Below are 19,885 nucleotides of genomic sequence, written 5' to 3'. Positions count from 1 at the left end.
TTATGCTATACCAATTGGTATAACATAAGCAGAGAGTAGTTTAATTAAATTTTGAATATAAGTCACTAAAATCTTGTGACATGCGCAGTAAATAATACCCAGGCAGAGAGGGTTAATTTTGGTAAAATACCATATATATGATGATCATAATGGGTTATATTACCAGTTCATTTTGTTTAATAAGATACTTGTGCTGTTGCTGTTCTAATTTAATAATAAATAATTAATGATTTTGTTTAAATGAAACACAAATTCATAGCAATGATGCCTAATTCACATATTCCAAAATACTCCTTTTTTTTTCTGTCACATTCTATTTTCTAACCTTATTCTAGACCAGTGTTTCCCAACCAGTTTGTCTAACCTTATTCTAGACCACTGTACCTCAACCAACTTTATCTTGTCAGTTTCACTATGACTAATAAAAATGTGTGTGGCACATTATGAAAACTCGCCCAACACACCACTCTTTACCACATAATGTCATTAGAGCATAATGTGACATAACATCCACTCACGTACATCAAAAGTGCAACAAGACAGAATACACTTTGATTCCATCCACAAAATTAATCTGTATATCAATACTTTTCATTTATTTATTTTTTGCATGTGTGCCTTTTCAAAATTCTGTGGCATACCTGTTCATGTCTGAAGACACACAGGTTGGGAAACACTGTTCTAGACATTGAGGTAAACTTGGATGTCTAATGCTAAAATACTTGTATAGTTCTTTAAAATCATACAGTAAGTTTGAGGCAGTTGAATATCATTTGTTATTGTGATTAATAGCCAAAACCATCATCTAAGTAATTATTAATTAGTTACATTTTTTTAATACTTGATACTAAATAGTTTATATCCTGCCTTTTGACCAGTAACTGCTGTTTTCAGAGAGGTCCTGAAAAGGACTACTTTTGTGGTGATAGGTGCCAGGGTTTAATTCTGGGTGTTGTTGTTAGTGAGGTTCGTGTCTTATCCACTTCTCCACTGTTTTTGTCATTTTAGATACTGAAAGTAATTAGTAACTAATTAGTGATAAGATTTAAGTGATTGTATAGGTTATCAACCATTAGTTGTTTGTTCTCTGATATTTTATGTGATCAGAAAAACTTTTCTAGCACATCTCACTTCTATATTTAAAGTAAAAAATATGCTCTATGTGTGTGATTTACAGCACCAAGAGAATGCTCTGAAGAGGAATTTCAATGTAATGATGGTCGCTGTTTCGATGTATCAAAGCAGTGTGATGGAGAAGTAGATTGTTTGGATAGCAGTGATGAGGCCAACTGTAGTAAGTGTGGTTAAAACAAGTTAAGTTTAGGATAGAAGTTATTAAGTTTAGTTCTGTTATTTCTCCCAGAAAGTATAAATGATATATAGCTGATTTATTAGAAATATAAAAAAAAAAAAAAGATTTGACAATAAATAGCTTTTATTCTAATAAGTAATTTAATGAAAAATCAGAATGACATATTTAAAAAGTGAGTATAGTTTTGTTTATGCACCCAGAATAGTTGAAAAAAAATATATTTCTTCCCTTTTGCTAAAACATGTAAACACTTAAGCAAAATAAACTTTATTATTTTAGGTATTATGTCTAAACGTTACTATGTACAGCATACTTTATTCCTCTAGGTATTTATATGTAAAGGTTATTAAGCATGCATTATGACTCTAAATATTATTCCAGATGTCACATGTTAATACACTTGAGTAAGGACTACTTTTGTTATTTAGGTAACACACATAAATACTTATAAGTAAAACTTTATTTTATGTATCGCATGTAAACATTGGAAAGTAAGTCTTTATTAGCAATCATATGTAACATTGTCAAGTAAATTATACTTATGTTATTTTAGGTATTACATGTAAACACTTATGAGTAAATTACACTTTTGTTATCTGAGGTATCACCTAAAGTAAATTCTGTTTTTAATATATTAGGTATCACTTGTAAAAACTTCTAAGGAAATTACACTTTTAATTATTTTAGGTATCACATCAGGCCTGAAGTTTTTTTTGTCTGTCAACTATAGGACGAGTAGACCTAAAGTTTCACTTCTGCATTTTTCAATTATTTATGGTATTATAAATGATAATATTGTAAATACTATGAAAAAGCAGGACAAGTAATTCAGCAAAGTACTAAGAAACTGGCTAAAATAACGTGTATTAACAGAGAACAAAATTTTAGTTTTTCTTAACTTTGAGCAGTTCAGTCTAGCCTTTAAATTCAACAATATTTCACCATGTACATTTTTTTTCTTATCTTAGTCTTTACAGAGCAAAGTTTTTGACTTAGAGTTATGCATATCCTCATCTTAATGGTATTAAGTTGGCTCAATCCTCTTTCACATTCTGCCATTGATAAAGAAATTGTCAACATAATGTTTACTAGGGGCAAAATATGTTAAATGCTCAGAATCCTCATTGACCAAGATGATTTCATATTGTAACAGTTTCTTGAGATTTCTGGTGATGTACATTTTCAAGTCTAATAACTTACAAGGCATATTTCTTTTCTTCTTCTGATAACTGTGGGCAGTATAGTCAACAGTTTCTCAATTTCTCATTTCCATAGCATCTGAACTCTTCAGGACTGTTGTGGCCTCTGAATTATTTATTACTATTATCTTTACTTGAACAAAGGTGAAAATTGAATATGTTGAACAGAGAGTGCGGTTCATATCCAAGGCATTTTATGAATCTGTGTTTCAGGTAGAATTCAGCTGAGGACAATAGCTTATTATTGTCACCATTTATTTGCTCTGTTGCATCATGGTGACTTCACTTTCATCCCTCTAAATTCACCATTTTTAGTTTCACTCAGAAATTTTCTCAACATTTGCCTCACCTTCTTCTCATGTTGACATATTTTTTCTCTAATTCATTCATCCTCTTTCCTACTTTAGAAATTAGACTTTTCTTTCGTTGAAAAAGGGCTGAAACCTCAGACAACAGATTTGTCTAGTCTCTCATGAAATGTAAGAAGGTTAGAAAAATCTCTGTTTTCAACTCATTTGTGTAGATCCTTGCTTTGTCACCTTTATCTGTGGTAGCTATAAAGTTCTCTCCTGCCTTTTTATGAGTAATGATACAACTTGAATTTGCCTTTCAAGACATTCTTAGGTTCATCAAGATACCCAATTTTTTTTTTTAGCATTAAAAACTGCTAGTTCTAGTTTGTGTGCATTGCAATGAACTACTACAATATAATTGTCATCTTTCTTATTTTCTTCTGAATTTTCATTTATTGTATCCAAAAGTAATTTCACAACACCTGGCAATTTCCCAAGATTCACAGCCACCCCATCTGTATTAATTCTGACAAAGTTTTCATTAAGCCTTTCTGGTGTAACTCCCAAACATTGAAGCTCTTTCAGAATTCCCTCTTTTACTCTATCTGCATTTCCATGATCAAATGCCACTATATTAGCTAGTTTGGTTTTCAGTTTTCTATTTCATCCCATGTAGAGTACATAAACTAACTCTTGTTCAATCATTCCTTTGTCTGTTGATCCATCTGTGAGGATACTAATATATCTGGCCTTTCTTAAATCTTCTATTGTTTCATCTTTCAAAACCTCTGATGTGCTTATACAAAAATCTTTGCATGTCATTCAAATAGTTTGTACCTACTTCAACACCATTTTTGCTCTTTAGAGGTAATAATTTTGAAAACTTTCTGAATGATTCATTTCTTGTTGCTACATAATAAGCTGTGTTAAACAGATTTTTATATACAAAACTTTTATTTATCCATACTTTTACACTTTTTGTAAGCTGTGTTTCTTTGTGTTTGTCTAAAAAGATGAACATTTCTACATTCAATACATTTGGTTGTTTGGCTCTCTTATTGTGATATATTTCTACTTTTTTTTTCTGCATTTTGCACTGATGTCTTTAACTAGGGCTAAGTCTCTATCTGAAAGTTCTGGAAATTGTCTACAAGTTTACAAGAACAACTCATCACTCTCAACTTTTGCCAAAGGAAATTCTTCTAACCAGCTATCCTTTTTATATTCATCACTCATTTTTCTGGTTAAGTTTTCTTTTTTCAACTTTAGTCCTTTGGTTTTTCTTTCTGTTCAATATTACCACCACCCTCCAAGTATTTTCAAATGTTAAACATTTTTACGGCAGCCAAAGTGTGACAGTTTTCATCGATTTTATCGCTGCATACAGCATTACCAAGGGTAGCTGATGTGCATTTGCATACTGCAATGACTTGCTCATGAGAAAAAGTATCCAGTTTCGTTTTGAAGTTATAAATTATTTTTTCTTGCAGTTTAAAATTTTTATTCTCATTGTTCACCAAGTTTACTTGAGCACATATTCTTATGCTAAATTTGTATATTTCATCTGGAAAAATGCACTTTTTCTGTCAAATGATCGACCAACAATTTTAGCTCATCCTACATCAAAAAGCACTTATAAAAACCAGCATATGAGTGTAATTTTTGAGACCTGCATATGTAAACACTGCTAAGTAAAGTCTTTGCTATTTGAGGTATTGCATATTAACACTGCTAATTAAAGTCTGTTATTTTAGATATTACATGAAGTAAAGTCTACTGTTATTTTAGGTATCTATCACATATAAACTGCTAAGTAAAGTCTTCTTTTTTACCTTAGGTAATAAAAAAAATGAAGTCTTATTTTTTCACTAGGTATTGCTAAGTAGAAAAGTCTGTTTCTTCAAACAAACTATTACATATAAAAATTGTTAATTAAAATGTCATTTTACACTAGTTTACACATGGTCTCTTGTTTTATTTTATTATAGATAGTACATGTAGTCCAACAGAGTTTCGTTGCAATATAAACAACTTCTGTATACTGGGTAGCTGGCAGTGTGATGGGGACATTGACTGTTTTGATGGTTCAGATGAGGAAAACTGTGGTAATTAGATTTTATTTTACATTGTGTTATTTTGACAATATTATGCATAAGTGTTACTGGTAATGTTTAGGTTTGAAACAAAAAATTCTTAGTGATAAATATTATATAATGGTTTGCTTATATTGTTAAAGAATGTTACACTTTAACCATCCAGACCATAAAGTGAAATTTCTAAACCTGTAAAAATAGCTTTAAGCATTAGAATTACCAAAATTATCATTGCCTTGTATAAGTATCAGATAGTTAACATACTAACCATACATGTCATTATCCATAATATGTACCAAGTGATTAACATATTAAACAGAATTACCACTGTCCAGAATAAGTTCAAGGTAATTAAAATACTGTCCAGAAACATCACAACCAAGAGTAAAAAATACCAGGTAATTAAAATGCTAACTAGGTGCATCACTGCCCAGAATTTGGTATTCCCAGGGCCATTGTTGCACACTGTTATCTGATTCTCACAATAACTGGAGATTCAAGGATATAGTATGTGAAAGGATGGATTTTAGTGATTTTATAATGGTGGAATGAAAAATAAAAAATGATAATGGCTAACCAGCTAGTGGGGAATTATATCATTGTGATGAAATGAAATGTAAAATCAACTTTGGAAATACAATGAGCTAAAACGTGAAGCAACTGAAAGAAAACTGTCTATCGATAAGAAGAGAAATTAAAATAAGCTGTCCTGGATTGAGGATAACAGATGACCAACAACTTAAATTGAATGGTGAAGTGAGAATAAGACTTCAACTACAAGTCTTGCTCTTCCAAGTCAAAAGTTAATCTGTTTAAAAATGCAAAGACTGCATTTGAAATTCACCCTACCTTTGTCAAACAGAAAATTGGATCATGAGAATCTGGAAATATCTGTACTTCACATGAAATTCTTAGAGAAATCCAACATATAAAATGTTAGATAAGACACAATACAACTATTTCATGAAACTGTTAGCAGTTTCTATATTTTGACCATGCTACACAAAGTAATAACTAAGTAGAATTTAGCAAATTATCTTGACTGGATTTAGTATGTTCAAAATTACAATATTATAAAAATTTTAAGTTTTTATAGAGTATACATTATAGGAAAGTGAGATACTTTATTTTCTTACCATAATGAATACTATTTAATTAAGATGCCAGACAGACACACCACTACCCTAAGTGAATACTAACTAGGCATATCATTCCTGAGAAAAAATGACAAACAGTTAAAAAAAATACTGATCATTCACATCTATTTGTAGAATAAATATAGAAAAGGACACATCACAGTTCAGGACACACATCTACATTTTAACTAGATACATTATTTCCTAATATATATTCAAGGTATATAGATGTAGCATTACCCAAAATAACTCTTAGATTTATATGATACTAGCTAGACATATCTCTACCTGTTTATAGAATTCTAACTAGTCACATTACTGACCGAGATACATACCAGATATCTACAATCCACTAACTAAAACATATACTTGGTAACTAGGGCATGGACCAGGGAGTTCTATGTTTTGACCTTTTGTAAATCACTCAGAATCAAACTGCATAAAACTTGATAGGAGCTTTCTAAAGGATTTCAAATTCCCATCCCAGCAAACATGCTCGCCTTTTCAGCTGTGGGGGTGTTATAATGTTGTGGTTAATCCCACTATTCATTGGTAAAAGTAGCCCTAGAGTTGGCATTGGGTGATGATGACTAGCTGCCATCTCTCTAGTCTTGCACTGCTAAATTAGGGACGGCTAGCACAGATAGCCCTCGTGTAGCTTTGCGCGTAATTCAAAACAAACAAACAAATTCTAAAGAATATGTATTTTATAAGTAAAAAATCGTTGAATTTAGTATTTATGAAATTTTGAAAAGTACATTCTAAAGGAATTAAAATAAAATAAATTTTTCTGTCTTAAATTTGTCTTTTTGTTTTTTAATGTCATTAACTTAAAATCTGTTGAGCATCTCCAATAGTTTGTTTTCAGTTTTATTCCTATAATACCATACAAAATCTATGAAAATTGGCATAAGATCATTAGTTTACGCAGTTTAAAAAAACTAATAAAATGTGAAACATATAATTTTATTTAATTATTTTTGTTAATCAAAATGTTATATTTTCTATGTGCAATTAATTTTATATTTTACATTTAATATCCTTTTTTTTTCCACTGAAGCAGTTATGAATCCTGATACAAACAAAAACGAATTCCTTATGATCAACAAGACTTACCATTGAATGTCATTGTGCAGTGTACTATAGGCCACTGTACTGAATTTTAGTATCATACATTCAATTTAGTTCATAATATCACAACCTAACTAATGTGAATTAAACCTACATTTTTTAGATAAATTATAAACATCAGGTTGTTGCATAGCTTGAAGGTAATTTTCATCAAATAATTTTTTAATGCCAGAGTTTATCAGTGGTCTAAATGTACATCAAGCAGATGACAGACTGTTAATTAAGCAGCAAGAGATTTCAAGAACTCACTTAAAGAGCTTTGCAATTTTTTTTTATATAAAAAGATATTACTACTTTAATTGTGATTTGTTTTTTGATTTCTCCATCTGCATTAGCCAAATCACAGCTCCTCAGTACTACATGGGAGAGCAAACCAAAAATATACAGTTAGGCCTCTTATAATAGTGGAATGCAAAAAATTTTTGGGTTTTCATGTAATGTTCTTTACTCACCAATAATAAACTAAAATACTTTAGGTGTTTGAATTACTGTGACTTTTTGTTACAGGTCATCCTTGCAGACCTGAAGAATTCACTTGTAAGAATGGAAATTGCATTTTATCGCTGTGGAAGTGTGATGGTGAAAGTGATTGTGTAGATGGATCTGATGAGGATGAAACACTCTGTGGTATGTGTATCATTTAATCATGTTCTTCATCAAATAACATTGTGACATGTTTCCACCAAACTATGACTGTGAATACCAATTTTCGTTAAGGAAAAAATTATCTTTCAACCCTGAGTTCTCGAAATGTAGTTACCTTGATAAATTTCCCCCTTTCAGATCTGTAACTTTGAAAATAATATTTCAAAGTTAAAAAAAATCCACTTGAAACCTTTATTTTTTCAAATATAGTTTTCTTAATGAAATTTTCCCTTCAGAATCTGAAAATACAAATATTTCTTAGGTGAAAGCCATTTCATATAATAATTATTATATGCATTTGTTCATTATAATATAACTTTTAAAATTAGATGCTTTTAGATGGAGAAAGGCTTATCTATCCATCCTAATAATTTATTTTGTTTTTTTAAATTACTCTCAACAAGTCCTTAACTAATTATTAGTTGTGTGTGTGTGTGTGCTCATCAATTTTTAGCAGTTGTGTAATAGTTTATTTGTATTTATCAGCATTTTTATTATCTTGTTTAATATAGAAAAATAAGAACTTTTGCATCACAGAATTAATTTGTGAGAGTAACTTTTGTTTAGATAAAGTAGAAGTAGTTTATCCATAAGGTTTTAAAAATACATTTTCATTCATTAAAACTTTTGATTACTGTTTAGTCTTTATATATGTATCTAGAAGTGTACTTTGTAGTAGAAATAGTTATCAAATAATATTTGTCTGTGTCCAAAGAAACAAGGTTGTTCTGTGGTAAATGTCAAGTATAACATGCATTCTTCAGATCATAGTTTGTCATTGTTAATTGCTCTATGTATAAAGGAAAATAGATCTATTCACTTGGTAAATTTTGATTAAAGAGTAATATGCATTTTTCAGATCATTGTCTAATTCAAAGGCAATAAGACTGTTTACTTGCTAATTTGTGTTGTAACAATAGCATTTGTATTCTGGAGAAGTAATTTGTATTTATTAATTATTGACTGTTTGGAGAAAAACATTGTTGTCCATTTGGTAGATACTGTTGTAACAATATTATTTTATATTCTAAATTAGTTTGTAGTTATTAATTATCATCTGTTTCAAGGAAACATGATGGTTCACGTACTAAGTAATTTGTATTTATTAATTATTGTTTGTTTCAAGAATAGCAAGTTTATTGCTTGGTATGTGTTTTTGTAACAGTTGCATCTACATTATTGAGAGTCTTAGTAGTGATTATTGATCCTTACATTTAGAAAAATTAGATATACTGTCCTAGTAAATTCCATTGTGACCGTAACATTGAAATTCTTGAGGGTCTGGTTTGTAATTATTAATCTTTACATTTACAAAAGTTAGGTATGCTCTCCCAGTAAATTTCATTGTAGCAATAACATTAGTGTTCCTGAAAGTCTGGTAATTATTATTGTGTGTAGAAAAACAAGCCTGTCCACCTGGTAAATTCCGTTGTAAGAATAACATCTGTATTCTTGAGAGTCTAGTTTGTAATGAGGAAGACAACTGTGGAGACAACTCTGATGAAGATGAAAAACTCTGTAAGTGTCATGTTGTTAAGATGTTGGAAAAGTTACAGTGGCATAAACAAAAAAAAACCTTTTTAAGAGTTAGAGTAAACAGAAAAATGATTAAATGAAATAACTTTAATCAATTTTAACCATATTTTAGTCCTACATAAATGTCTGTATGTACATTCAAGCACTATACTTTTCCAAATCATAATTAAAATATGAAACTACTTAAAGTTACACCATTAAAAGTGCTGAAGAATATAAAACAACAAAACATTTTAAAACAGATGTGAACCATGCATGTGCAGAACCTTATAAAACATAAGTGTATGCCATGTTTTATATCATTGGCTAGCAACTTCTCTCATTTAAAGCATGTATTTTTTATAATGTGATTTAAATGAAGTTCTTTGCTATATATTATCTTCTATAAACTCTGCTAGTATTCCTAGAATCTACTTAAAAAATTAATAGTAGTTTTTAATAAAAGTTTTTAAGAAGTGAAAATTGTCAGTGACCACAGTAGGTCCCATATAATATAAAATATAAATACCAAACTAAACACGAGCCACCAAGGAAAATTGATAATATAAAAAGTGTTACAAATAGTATGTATAGTCATGTGGCTTATCTTGATTTATGTATATATGGCAAGAATTTTGGAAGTAAAATTTCTCAGAGAAAATATGCTTATTACACAATTACAAGTACACATGTGCTCAACAGTAAATTGTCTGCTTTGAGAGAGTTGTAGTAAAGTAGTATACGTCTACAGGTGCTCGCAGGAACCCATGTGGCTCAAAGAAATTCACTTGTGATAATGGCCATTGCATCGGACTGAGCCTAAAATGTGATGGTTCTGACAACTGTGGAGATAACTCAGATGAAAAAGACTGTGGTAGGTTGTTCTGCTTTTAACTCTTGAGCTACAGAAATACTTTATTAGGCATTCAATTTTAATAAGAATTACTTTTTATTCCTTTATTCCCTTAAAGTGACTTAGTGTTGTGATCTTCACTGAAAACAGAACTCAGTATAATATTTAAAATTTTCTAATAATCATACACTGTCATCTTCATGATAATAAAGTTATGAGCAAGATTATTTATTAAACTCGCTGTTTCTCTATTTGAGTAGTGCACAGTTTAGGGTAAGCTTTGTTCATCTTAAAAATCCTTTGATAAAAAATAAAATTTCCTTTCATTTTGTTCATATTGTGTATTGTTAATATTATGGAAAATATGAATAGAAAAAAATGAAACAAAGAGTTGATTTGTTATAATTATTAAGCTTGTTTAGAATGTTCTCAGATGATCATCCATTTAGTGAGATATAAGTGTAAAAAAAGACAACCAAGAAATATTGAGCACTTTTGAATTGTTCCCTTATCTTAATTAGAAAATTAGCGAATAAGATGCTACTCTTTGAAAGTGCCCAAACATTTTTCAGTTTATTTAATGTACTGCTATCAGGTGATCATATTTATACACATTTGAAATTTTGTATTTTTATTAATGTTTTGTCAGTTAGTAATCTGTATTAATATGTACAGTTTTGGTAATTCAAATATTACTTAATACTTTATTAGGTGGTAAACTGTATAATTTCTAAATTACACAGTTTACTAAATATGTATCAAGCAGGAATTTTTACATTGCAACATTTCACTTTTTCAAGTAGTTAAAATTACCACTATATAATGACAAATTTTCCTAAGTACTGAATCAGACTATTATATTGTGAAGTAATGAACCACATAGAGCAGTGGTACATTGGTTGTTATATTTAATTTTCTTGCTCTTCATGTATAAGATTTAGCTATTAATTATCTCCTAAGTTAAATGAAATGTGTACAAGTTGAAGTGAAAATTGATAATAATTCTTACAGATCCATGTAGTTTTGGCACTTGTTCCCAAATTTGTGCAGTTAAAAAGTCAGGAAATTCTAGCTGTTCTTGTGCTGAAGGTTTTTATCGTGTTGAAGGAAATGATGATGGCTGTCGTGCGGAAGGTCAGGAATATCTGTTATTTTTATACAACAAATACGTTAAAAATGGATGTTGATAGTCATGAGTTTGAAGGTGTTTAAAGTTTTGTTAATAATGATTTAAACATGTGAGATTGTACTAATCACACACTAGAGGAACATAAATAGTAAATTTTGTTATTCACACATCAGTAGAATATAAGTATTACATTTAGTTTTGTAACAATGGAATATAGACATTAGACTTTTTTTTTCTTTATTACAAAAGAAATAGTTATTGAGTATTTAGTATTACTGAGAGCATCAAGTAATTAGAAAAAAAAAGCTCATTTAAACAGTGAAGCTGGATACGAAAAGGAAATTAGATTTTTGAATTTTGTTGGTAGGTGATCCACCTGTGTTACTGATTGGCACTGAGGGTATATTGGGATCGATTAATCCTCATAAGGTTGACGGTTTCTCTGAACTGCTGGGAGTACCTTCTACTGTTAGCCGTGTGGAATCCATTGACCTGCACTTCAAGTCAGACCAAGTGGTCTTCTACTGGACAAATACCCATAAAAAATCAATTTATAAATATATCAATCATACTACTACTACTATTAAAAGACTAAAGAGGGAAGACGAGTCTCAACCAATTACTGTGGTAGGTTGCAATGTTTTCATTATAAAAATAAAAAAAATCAAACTCCTTTTTCTGTCATTGTTTTCACTTCCATTCCTCCTTGAATCAGTACATTATCAGACATCTCGTATAGTTAATGTGCATTTTACAGTAAATGCTTAGTACCAAGATAAAGTGGAAGAAATCTCTATTGTTGTTTTTTCTTTTAATTTTTGGATTACATTGTAATCATTAAGCTGCCAACACTTAAGCCTAACATATAACTGAGTATAGTTATGTTGTTAGTTAAAATAAACTTAACCTGTTGTTGAGCATAATTGTGCTGTCAGTAGTAAAGATTATTTAGGAACTTAAGATTTGATGTGTAACCCATTACAATATCTTTAATTATTTTTGTAAGTTTTTGCTAAAGTTCATTTACTGGTATATATAAGAAAGTAATGCTTTCACAGTTTTTCCTCAAACTGTATTCCATTTCTGTTTAGCTTTCAGAGTTTTCTGAACCTCGTGGCATTGCTGTGGACTGGGTGGGTGGCTACCTGTACTTCGTTGATGCTGGCACAGACACTATATCAATGGCAACTCTAGATGGTTCTCATCTGAGAACATTGGTGACAACTGAGCTGGATCAACCTCATGACATTGTGTTGGATCCTTTACACGGGTATGAATGGAAAAAAAAATGATGAATGTTTTATTTTTTGTAATTTGGTGTTTATATAGACAAGACTTAACTTTTATGGTGTATAAGTTTTCACAAGTTAGTTTACATACCTTGCACTTGTATTGACTGTTTTGAAGTGAATTTGTTGGAGAAAAACAAAGACTTAATTGAGGACTAAGAATTTGATAAAGTATTGAAAAACAAGGGTCAGTAAGTACTCAGTATGGATATTGAAAACAGTGTAGGGTAAACTGCGTAACACAAGGGTGAAATATTTGGTGTACATGCGTAAGAGATCACGAGAAGTGCATTCCACTTATTTATTGCAGTCTCACACATTTTTATTTGCATAGTTTTAATAACAGATCTTATTAGCATGGTAGCAATATTAAGGCAGTATTCTGAATATACTGCTTTTTAGAAAACACAAAATGTGGGCCATGCACAGCCGTTTGCTGTTAACAGATTAAGAAAATGGACATGAAATCTAACCATTTGTATGGAGTCAGATCCTCCACAAACATCAGTGGACACTTTTGAGAGGTATAGCATACCACAAACCCTTGAATGTTGATCCATCCATGGTGTGAGTACCACCCAGGATGTGGCACATCAGACTTGTTACCATAGTCATCTGTGCAGTGCCCTCCATATGTTTTCTTGCACCATCTGACTCATTTGAGAGTGGAATGTGCATGTTTGTGAAATTTTAGAAACACTTGTATTGGAGTTTGCATGTTGCATTTGCTGGAAACTGGTCATTTCACACCTTATGATCATATTTATAGCTAATATTGTATCAGCTAAGCCAGTGAAGATCTCCAGGCTATAGCAGAAAACACCTTTGCACTCTCCAAAGGCTACCATGTGGTGCAGTTCAATTGCTGACTTTATGTTGGAACCATTCTTTTGTGCATAATAAACCTTATAAGAGCAGTCAGTTCATTGAACCATACTCATACCTGTGAGGCTATACATACTATAACAATGTTGTACACAAAAAAGCCTATTTTCAAAGTAATAATAAGACTTGCCTGTTAACATTCTGAATGTCAAGTTTCAAATTAAATCATTCTGCAGAGTTGTTAAATAACTTAGTTTAGATCAATAAGCTAATAAATTTACAGATTCTAATATCCTTCAGTAAATTGCTTTTCAGCATTATAGTTAATTATTATAATTCTGGATTACTAGTATTTTTATTTTTCCTTTATGTACTTATTAAGGCTTTCAGTCATGAAATATATTTTGTTGGATCTCATCAGTGACTTTTGAGAATAATGTTGTGAAATTTTTTGTTAAATATTGTGTGATTTTACTGTGTATGATCTTGGCAAGCTAACCATAACTTTATCTTCAAACTTAGTTTTACATTTTGTGTTATTTCTGTTCTCAGATATATGTATTGGACAGACTGGGGTCTTGATGCCAAGATAGAAAGAGCACAGCTTGATGGCTCAGAGAGGATTACTTTTGTGAAGAAAAATGTCCAGTGGCCTACAGGGTTAGCAATAGATTACCCTGCCAGAGTACTTTATTGGACTGACCCAAAAGCTCGCACCATTGAATCTATTCATTTAGGAACCAAACAGAGAAACTTAGTGAAAAAATTCTCAACAGGTGTGTTAGCTGGTTGTGATGTGTTTTGAATATTTGGTAACATGTTAAGATGAGATTTGCAGCTCTGATTATATGTTTATTGTAATGTTTGCCCAATATCCCAGCAAAATTAAAGTTTCCTCAGAATACTGAATGTTGTCAGCAAAAGTTAAAATTTTTTTCATTAGAAAAGAAAATTATTTTCTTAACAACATTATCAAATCACAAGATTTCATCTATAGGAATACATTCACAAATGAAATTAGACAATAGAGAATCCTAAATAGCCGTAGCACTTAAAATTAGTTTAGGCAGGATTAGAGTAAATTAACCTATGAGACCTTGAGCATGATCAAATACTTTTCTTGAAAGGGTTTGACCCTCTGAGTCCAAAACTGTAATTAGTTCTCAAATCAGTCAAGAGATTAGGGAGCTATGAGCTAAAAGTTTGTACATGAAAAAAACTGAGCCATTCTGTAAGCTGCTATGCCACAGCTAAAAATAATAATGTAGAGTTAACCTTGTATAAAAAAGTTTTCCTAACATTTAATTTCTTTGTTGGAGCCTGCAAATACTGAGAGAATATGATAGCCTTTTTTGTATCATTCCAAGTATACAGATCCTTTGACTGTTTTGCTTAGCTCAACTTCATGGTTACTGCTATTTTTCCTCTTCAAAACTGGATTAAAGCTCACACACTTAGTAGTTTTCATTTGTGTATGTCTAAAACTAAGTTGATATTTGTTTTGTAGTACTGTGTATATTTTATATACATACATACAGAATAGAATTTTTCACTGTTTATTGTGGCATTTGTTCCCTTTTTTTAGTTTCCTTGTACTGATCTTCAACTACATGATGAAGTAACTTTTTCTGTGCTATCTTTTGATGTCAACTAATATACAAGCAAAGCATTTGAACTTAAATCTTTTTCACTTTGAATACTTGCGATTGTTATGACCTCCCAGTGACATGCATGCAGCCTAAATTCTGTAAATGTTAGGGGAAAATATATATAACATTTATGAAAATATCCAATTTCTAAAACTACTTTTTTTGTTTTAATATTTCAATAAAACTGCTTAATTCATGCTCTTTTGTAGAAGAATGTGATCATGTTTTTACTTGTATGTGAAATAATTATCAGTTACATATTACCTCATCATTCATAAGTAGCTATAAAATATTTTTATGTAAATAATATCATGAACCACGATAGTGGTTTATAATAGGGATTGCAATGAATTGCACAAAATGTTAATAGAACATTTGGGCTAAAAGCACATTAAACAGTAAAGATGCAGTTCAAACAACACTTTAAAACCTTTTGCTATTGACTGCTAAGGCTGTACACATAAAAATGCACAAAAAAGCATGTGAGTCTTACAAGGAAAAGAAAATCTGCACGAAATGGCCCATTTGTAATTATTATTCTCATGCCAGCCTAACAGAAAAAGAGTTTGGTATATTGCACCCAAACCTTTTGTAGAGTTCTAAATATTGTACTGTGAAGGTTGTAGAGGTATTGAAAAGATGATTTGTTTCTTTTGTATTTTACATAAACTAAAAAACATCTTGATTCTAGAGTAAACAATGTTATTATTACCCCTTGAAATTAGCTTTCTTACAAATATCTGGTGTTCCTTTAAAAAGGTTAAATACAGGGTGTAACAAAATTACTAACCAATAATAGATAAACATTAGATTTTTGTAACTTGTAGATACTCAACTGCTTTGTACACTATACAATTGGTGTCTTTAGGGAGTCACCTCTTATATTATGTATGAAGTAAAGGAGTAAAAGAAAGCAGTACATGTAATATTAAATTTTATTACACACATTCATATAATAATTACTGTAAAAGACAGAGGTTTATTTAAAGCAATGTTTTAGACATGTATATTTTATTTGAAAAGACTGCTTTTCTACTTGCTAAAAATTTTTTACATTCTTAGTGAGGATTGTGTCTTAGTATAGGCATATATTTGCCCATTGTTATACATTATATATAGAGAGAGAGTTTAGTTACACAGAAACTATAAAAGGTCAAAATATTCTCAAACAAATCTCCAGGTGTATCTTTTTACATCTCGAACTAATATGATCAAATAGTCAATAGCTACAGTAAATCATCATGAACCATGTCAGCTAGCTACTAGCTATACTTATTATCATTACAGTGTATAAAATTAGCTACCATATCAAGTAATACTTTACTTAAATTGGGAATTTAAAAACCTGCAAATAGGGATTGTAAAAAAAGTAAGGATGTTTAGGCTGGAGATACTGCAGACATTATTTACTTAAACTACAAATCCCTATTTTGACTCCACCAAATGTAATTCTAGGTATCAGCATGGAGCTAAAATATGGGTTTGTAGTTTGAGTAAATAATGTCTACAGTATCTCCAGCCTTGTTTGCTTACTTTTTTACAATCCCTACTTGCAGGTTATAAAATTCATGATTTTTTATTTATCGTGTTATATATGTGTGAAGTGATATTTTCTTGTATTATTTCTTCTTATATATGATATAGGTTGTAATATTTCTAAATATATTGTCTAGAAAAACCATTAAAGATTGAAGTTTTTGAAGACTTCCTGTTTGTGACCACCTTACACCAAAACAGTGTGATGCGTCTCAACAAATTTGGTCGTGGAAATATCACATACCTCAAAGCATTTAGTGGGAAGATTAATGACATACTGATTTCACAAGAAAAGAAGCAAGACCCAACCTGTAAGTGTATGCGGCTATCCCATTGGCAGCTGCTTTATTTTATATATTGTCCATGCAACTTGGGTAAATGTTTTTTATATTTCTAATGAAGACTCTCTCTCTCTCTCTCTCAGTATAAAACTTAATCTTTAATTATAAGCTTCTGCATTCCAGAACTAATAAGTCTCCTGCTTTACTGTTCCAATTGAAACTCCTCCAGACTGGTAAAACTTAATCTTATCAATTTGTCAACAACTAGCGAATATGTTTCAAGAGTCTACTCTTTATGTCTGACCAATGAAAGCTTATTATTTCACATATCATTGGTGCAAGGCATTTAGACTTTTTTTGTGTTAAAAATATACAGTGTACTGAAGCATATTAATGTTATACTGAGCTTTATGGCATGCACCATATATTGCAGTGAATCTGTTCTTAGCAGTATGGTGTGTACAGCATACTACAGTATGTCTGTTCTACTGAGTTGTACAATGGATACAGTATTTTACTGTTGTTCTGAATAGTATGGTGTGTACAGCATACTACAGTATATTACTGTTCTGAACAATTTTGGTGTGTACAGTATACTGAGCCATATAATGTGTATGGTATTTAGTTATTCTGAGCAGTATGGTGTGTATAGCATACTATACTATATCTGTTGTACTGAGCTGTACTATGTGTACAGTATACTACAGTATTTTACTGTTGTTCTGAACAGCATATTTCAGTATATCTGTTGTTCTGAGCACATGGTTTTTAAATCATACTACAATATATCTGTTGTACAGTGCGTACAGGGTATTACAGTATATTACTGTTTGTATGATAAGTGTGATAATGTTTACTGTATGTAAACATTGCTCTGCTGTTATTGAGATTTATAATTGTGAAGAATATTGCAAACATAACTGCTATTCTACAGAGATTTCTAATTTGTATATTATAATACTGTGAATACTACTGTTTTTTTTTTTTACTGAAATTTGCTAATGTGTATAGTATACTGCAAAAATTATTGTTGTAATGAGATTTATTATACAGTATACTCAGAACATTGCTTTTAGTTTACTGTAATTTCTATGTAAACTATGCTGTAAATATTGCTTTTATTTTACTGAGGCTTATGATGTGTATAATACACTGTGACTGCATAAGTTTCTGTTGTGCTGAGATTTAGTTAGTGCATAAGGCTTTAAATCTTGTTCAAGTTTATAATTTGTGTTTCTCTTTCCTTCAGTGACCACTCCATGTAAGAACAACACTTGTGGACAAGGAGCTCTGTGCATGGCTAAATCTTTCAATCAAACTATTTGCTTGTGTCCTAATGGTATGGTTGAAACACAAACTTCAGAAGGAAAGATAGCCTGCACTGTTGTTCCCCCTACTCCTCAATCAGGAATAAGTAAGTTTGCCAAATAGATGTGTATAAGGTACCGTTGCAGTACAGTTTTTACAAAGAAAGAATAACTAATTCAAGTTTTGATGAAGGAACTCAGTACTTTAACAAATACTTTGCAAGTTTTTTTTTGTTTGTTTGTTTCAGCTAACCTACCTAGACCATAGAGTTTATAAGGGATACAGTGGTAACATTTAAAAATACCTAGTTATCTGTATTAAATATCTAGCAATAACCAAGTCAGCTATACAGAGCATTGAGAAAATTATATTAAAAGAATTTTGGAACCTCACCACTTTGTTACAGTGGTCATGCTCTTGACAATAGCTCTGCAGCAAACTATCCATTGTAAGGCTGTCATGTCCAAAGCACAGCACTCTTTCTTGCATGTCTTCCATTACCATCCTGGTTGTTTGCATCAAAATCTATATATACACTGTGTCAGGCAACTTGACCAGTATGTGTTCATGTGGAATAGCATGAATACCAATTTTATTTTCCAGCTGCTTGAGGTATGTGACAGTGCAATTTGTGACTTGTACAGATGGAGATCCTTCTTGATTGTGTAGCATAATGTTTATTGGAGCACGTGGATGTCTTTTGCTACTGATCTGTATTTGTGGATTCTCACCAGTTAAAAAATACCTCACTTTGTTTAACATGGCTAAGATATGACTTGTATTTCTCTTTCTAAATAGTCCTGGTGTCCCAAAGAAATCCATATTCCTTTGTTTACCAGTTCCTTTAGGTACAAAAGATATTATTGGCTTGGAACTTCTAAATCTCCTATGTGAACATATTTTTATGAAGTGAGGGTAAGAATCTTTTGTGTCAGAAAGGACTTTTTAACCTTTCCTAAATGACAAACAATATCCAAATGTAGTTTCGATAGCTGCTGTTCCACCACAATTTTATGTCAGCTGTGGTTATTGCAAGACTTTGCTGATTTATGGATTATAGATCATTTTAATAACCCTGTATTAATTATCAAGCAGTAACCGAGGTACCTGTATTAACTATCATGCTCAGATAGTTGCATTAAGCCTTGAGGGCAAAATTGAACCATAAAATTAAAAACATTAGAGTCACTCTTACACACACAATAAATTACTTCAGAGTTGAAATGTTTTCTGTAAAAAAAGTTTTATTTTTTTACATAAAACTTTAAGATCACAAATGTTAATTTTGGATTAATATCAGCACACAAAAACATCAGTAGTATATAATCCCTGTATTAAAAACTTAGCACTTACCAAGTTAACTGTATTAAATTCTTACTAGTACATTGGATCATATTGCCACTGGTATGTTAAACCATAATTACTGGTATACCTGATCGCGCTGCCACTGGCATGTTAACCATGATTACCAGTACATCTGATCATATCACCACTGATAAGTTAACCATAATTACTGGTGCATCTGATCGTATTGACACAGACAAGTTAAACCATGATTACTAGTAGATCTGATCAGATTGCCACTAGAAAGTAAACCACAATTACTAGTACATCTGATCATACAGCTGGCACATTAACTCTTTTTGAGACGGGTCACGGGTGAAATGCCATGTCATCTCGTTTATTGACTT

General features: G+C 31.0%; 1 protein-coding gene across 1 annotated transcript in view; it reads left to right on the top strand.

The window, feature by feature from the left end:
* The window catches only part of LOC106464851 (prolow-density lipoprotein receptor-related protein 1-like), a 141,039-nt gene that overhangs the window by 89,245 nt on the left and 31,909 nt on the right, over positions 1 to 19,885 (top strand). Inside the window, exons 32-42 of the mRNA XM_013925008.2 lie at positions 1,178 to 1,294; positions 4,793 to 4,909; positions 7,672 to 7,791; positions 9,208 to 9,327; positions 10,076 to 10,198; positions 11,189 to 11,311; positions 11,674 to 11,933; positions 12,398 to 12,576; positions 13,973 to 14,196; positions 16,743 to 16,916; positions 18,136 to 18,300. Of these exons, the coding sequence (XP_013780462.1) occupies positions 1,178 to 1,294; positions 4,793 to 4,909; positions 7,672 to 7,791; positions 9,208 to 9,327; positions 10,076 to 10,198; positions 11,189 to 11,311; positions 11,674 to 11,933; positions 12,398 to 12,576; positions 13,973 to 14,196; positions 16,743 to 16,916; positions 18,136 to 18,300 (1,722 nt within the window). The remainder of the gene's footprint in view (positions 1 to 1,177; positions 1,295 to 4,792; positions 4,910 to 7,671; positions 7,792 to 9,207; positions 9,328 to 10,075; positions 10,199 to 11,188; positions 11,312 to 11,673; positions 11,934 to 12,397; positions 12,577 to 13,972; positions 14,197 to 16,742; positions 16,917 to 18,135; positions 18,301 to 19,885) is intronic.

This window comes from Limulus polyphemus, unplaced genomic scaffold (genome assembly GCF_000517525.1).
Source record: "Limulus polyphemus unplaced genomic scaffold, Limulus_polyphemus-2.1.2 Scaffold1760, whole genome shotgun sequence".
Taxonomy (NCBI): domain Eukaryota; kingdom Metazoa; phylum Arthropoda; class Merostomata; order Xiphosura; family Limulidae; genus Limulus; species Limulus polyphemus.
Note: the sequence above shows the minus strand (reverse complement) of the source record. Positions and strands in the feature narration are given on the sequence as shown.